The sequence below is a fragment of the Mizuhopecten yessoensis genome, unplaced genomic scaffold (genome assembly GCF_002113885.1).
Source record: "Mizuhopecten yessoensis strain PY_sf001 unplaced genomic scaffold, ASM211388v2 scaffold785, whole genome shotgun sequence".
Classification (NCBI taxonomy): Eukaryota; Metazoa; Mollusca; class Bivalvia; order Pectinida; family Pectinidae; genus Mizuhopecten; species Mizuhopecten yessoensis.
The window spans coordinates 31,489-35,645 of record NW_018403720.1 but is presented as its reverse complement, the minus strand read 5'-3'; the positions used below and the strand labels follow the sequence as shown (position 1 = coordinate 35,645).

At 37.0% G+C, this 4,157-nt stretch overlaps 2 protein-coding genes across 2 annotated transcripts in view; both read left to right on the top strand.

The window, feature by feature from the left end:
- Positions 1-4,157, top strand: part of LOC110452848 (beta-ureidopropionase-like) — a 37,285-nt gene that overhangs the window by 14,002 nt on the left and 19,126 nt on the right. The gene's annotated exons all lie outside the window — the stretch shown is intronic.
- On the top strand, positions 776-2,670 carry LOC110452839 (zinc finger protein 862-like). The gene is made up of 2 exons (XM_021501552.1): positions 776-2,450; positions 2,583-2,670. Exon 1 carries the CDS (start codon positions 1,141-1,143, stop codon positions 2,413-2,415), a length of 1,275 nt encoding a protein of 424 aa, XP_021357227.1. The 5' UTR covers positions 776-1,140; the 3' UTR covers positions 2,416-2,450; positions 2,583-2,670.

The window sequence follows — 4,157 nt, the reverse complement described above, 5'->3', positions numbered from 1 at the left end:
CACTAAAAAAGTGCATACACTAACAGAACCACCGGCGAAGACTGAAGCTCAGCCTCTCGTACAAATAAAAACAGTACAGAAATGGCAGCGTGACCTACATGACATAGGCTACATTGCCGACAAGGATAACAACACTGTCAAAATATGGTGTGAGGTGTGCCGGGATTCCCCCAAACAGTCGGACAAAACCTCATCGGTATGTGAATATAATAGTCTGAAATTGTATGTTTGTAGTTTTAAGTTCAAATAAACGCAACATTCCATTCATGATTTTGTTAATATTTAGAACTATATAAATTCGAAGCAAGTACGATTTCGTGAGGATATTAAAACGAAATCTGCACAATCTTGCTTTAAAATCAGGGGAGTCCCGCTATCTCGGTACTGACTGTGCTTTTAATAACATTTTTTATGGAATACGCTCCCAATATATCTACATTTAATTGTATTGCTCGACCAGAAACAAATTATAAAAAACATATTCCCAAACGGTTTAAATGATTGATGGGCAGAGGTACATATATACGTAACCGGGGATGTGGTGTTTTTTCCCATTCAATTTATATATTTGTTGATTTATGTAACTTACAATCAAATTACAGTTTGTTACAATTTATTATAATTGAGCAATAAAGTTGAAATGAGTTAAATAATTGAATTTTATTAATAAAATTGTGAAAATTTGGGTTGTCACTGATGACTGAATACTTTTTTAGTAAATTGTAATAAATACTATAACAAACAAAATGTGTTAATGTATTATATAAAATAATAGATATAAAGTTTAAGAGGAGTATAATATTTAATTTAAAAACCTATGACTCACTGAGTAAGTTCATGTCTAATTGTTGCACTATGTTATCCAGTCCCGGCATATGTAATTTTTGATTTAAATTAAAATGTCATTATATATTATACCTGTCCAGAAGTTTAATGTCCAGCGTACAGTTAATTTGGTCAAATTAACATGATGATTGTAAACTCTTGTCACTGACAGTAGAATCACACCCTCAATGTTGCAAACATTTTTGTCCATTGCAGTTGGTGACCGGTTCCCAACGTGTAAAAAAAGAATCAATCATCCAACACCGAAAATCCCAAGGCCATGCGAGGGCAGTCGGTGCAAGGACAGCCCAGAATATGTGTAAGAAAAAAGAACCAGCACCTCTTGAAAAGGGTTTCCAGAAAGTGGATGAGCAGGTGATGGAGAAAATGGACAAATTGTTTCGATCTGCATATTACCTTGTACAGAAAGAACGACCATTTAGTGATTTCAAAGATATTTTGGAACTGCAGACATTAAATGGTTTGAGTATTGGGGAAACATATTTCAACAACAAGGCAGCCAAAGAATTTGTTGGAGAAATAGCTGGCTTTTATTATACTGAACTTAAAGAACTGCTGCAAAAAGCTGATTATTTCAGCATTTTCTGTGATGGCTCAACTGACAATTCTGAGGTTGAAAAGGAACTCATAATGGTGAAGGTTTTGGTTGACTTTTATCCTAGGATGAAGTTTCTTAAACTAGCCCAGCCAGCCAATACAAAAGCTCAAGGAGTACTTGATGCAATTGACAAAGCGTTTGAAGAGATTGGTCTCCAGGACTATAAACAGAAATTGGTTGGATTTTGTTCAGATGGCGCCAATGTCATGATGGGAAAGAAAAAGGGGGTCATTAGTCTGCTGAAGGAACAAGGTAACGCAGACTGGGTTTTGTCAGTATGGTGTTTAGCGCATCGACTGGAACTGGCCATCAAGGACGCATTTAAGCAAACCTACATGGACACAGTAGTTGATGTCTTACAACTGATCTTCTACTTCTACAGAGGCTCTGCAAAACGCAATAAGGAGGCACATGACATTGCTGACATGATGGAAGACCATTTCTACAAACCTGCCAAAGCTAACGGAACAAGATGGGTTGAACACAAGTTGATGGCTGTTGCAAAGTTGAAAAGCAATTGGAAAGTGATCGTCATGCACATCATGAATTATGCGGAGGACAATACAAACAGAGGGGAAGATCGAGCCAAGGCCAAGGGTATCATTGCAAAATTGCTACAGTACAAGTTTGTATGGTATATGTACTTCATTAAGGATGTACTCTTGGAAATTACCAGAATCAGTCTGTTATTTCAGCGTGAGGACATTACCGTTACAAGTGCAGTCACGAAAGTGCAAAGTGCCCAACTGTCTCTTAGAGATATGATCAACAACCCTGGTCCAACTCTACGTGAATTTGACCAGGATGTGGTTGGAGACCAACACAAGGACCATACACTTCGCAATGTTGTGGCTCAGGATTGCCTGAAAAAGCAAAAAGGGACCATACTTCAGGACATCTTGGACTGCATCCAAAGAAGGATGGAAAACTTGATAAGTGAAGATCCTGTGTATGAGTTGCAATGCCCTTGACTACAAGAACTGGCCAGATGTCAATGATGGAACAGGTATTCAATTTAACTAAATCAAATGAATGTACAGCAAGGTTATGATAATTTTTTTAAAATTAAAAACAACAAACAAATTAATACTTGCAATAATATTATTTAATTCCAATTATAATGCTTGATATTTTACAGCTCTTCATCAGTATGGAGTTGAAGACATACACGTCATTGCAGACCACTTCCACACACTGCTCGCAGCAGCAGGATATGATCCCATAGCAGCCCTAGCAGAGTGGACAGAGCAGTAACCCACACTTTAGAATTGTCCATCCCTTGGCTGTGTGGCAGAGAGTGAGTCAGGAGGATGTCAACAGACAGGAGTATGCCAACATTCTCAAGCTCATCCACCTGACAAGTATATATCCTCTCTCCAATGCCACATGTGAGAGAGGATTCTCCACAATGGAAAGGATAAAATCAGACTGGCGGTGTAGACTTAACAATGAAACTATTGACATGTTGATGAGGGTTGACATGGAGGGACCCAAGATAGCTGACTTTGCACCAAGACCATTCGTCAACAGGTGGTGGATCAATGGCCGGCAGACAAAGCGCCCAACCACCTTGCCATATGGGCCCCACCAGTAGAAACGCTATACATGCCGTTGGATGATTCTTAAATAAAATTTTGACGTCCAAATATTTTGCTTCTTGATTTGTCAATTTGCTTTTAACTTTTGAAACCACAAGCAACAGTTTGCTTGTGGATTTAAAAATTAAATTCAATCCTTGGGGCTACCAAGTTTGTTTAAATGTATGACCTTGAATCATATTCAAGGTCACAAGGAGCAAATATGTTCAAAATATAAAAAAAAACGAAAAAAGCCAACTTGTTCTGAATAACCAAAAGGCTCAGGATGTTGATATTTAGTCAGTAGCATGCTGGGATCAAGGACTACTATGTTTGTTAAAGTGAATGACTGACTTATATTCAAGGTCACAGGGGTCAAATATGTTTAAATCTTTAAACGACCTCTTCTGAATAACCATGGGTCCCAGGATAATGATACTTTGCAAGTTGCATCCTGAGATGAAAGGCTATAAAATTTGTTCAACATAATGACTTTGTTCGACTTTAAATCACAGGGGTGAAATGTTTAAGAAAAAAATAACAGGTTCTTTTGAATGAATTTTAATCATAAATACTGATATTTTATTTTGCCTGTAGCTAGTGTTGGGAAATTGGTTGAAAATTATAATCGATCATCGGTTGGAATCGGATACCCTATCCGATCCGATAATGGGTGAAATAATCGGTTTACTTTTTTCAATGCGTGTATGGAGAAATTATAGTTTTGTAGCTTTTAGCTTCCATTATAGTAAGAAATAAACTATCTGTCTTCAGTTCCATGTATTGCTTGTGCTTACTTTGTATTCTGTTGTAGTACCCTCTGATCCCTTATCACCCTCTGAAGTATGCTAGTTAGCTTGTAACATAACTGCATGGCGAGCATGATAGTGCTTATGTGTATGGATCACTAACCAGTCCCTTTATGCACTATGGAAACTGGGGGTTCTAACTAGTATTAAACTACAAAACCAAAGTTAACAAGCATCACTTTGAATGATTTTTGGATTTCTCAAATTACTTACTAAGTACTAACAACACAAACATGACAAATAAAGATAAATTGCTTTTATTAAACATTTATAAATTTACTTGACCAGACAGCCTTCTTGACCAAATTATTTGAATAACACAAATCA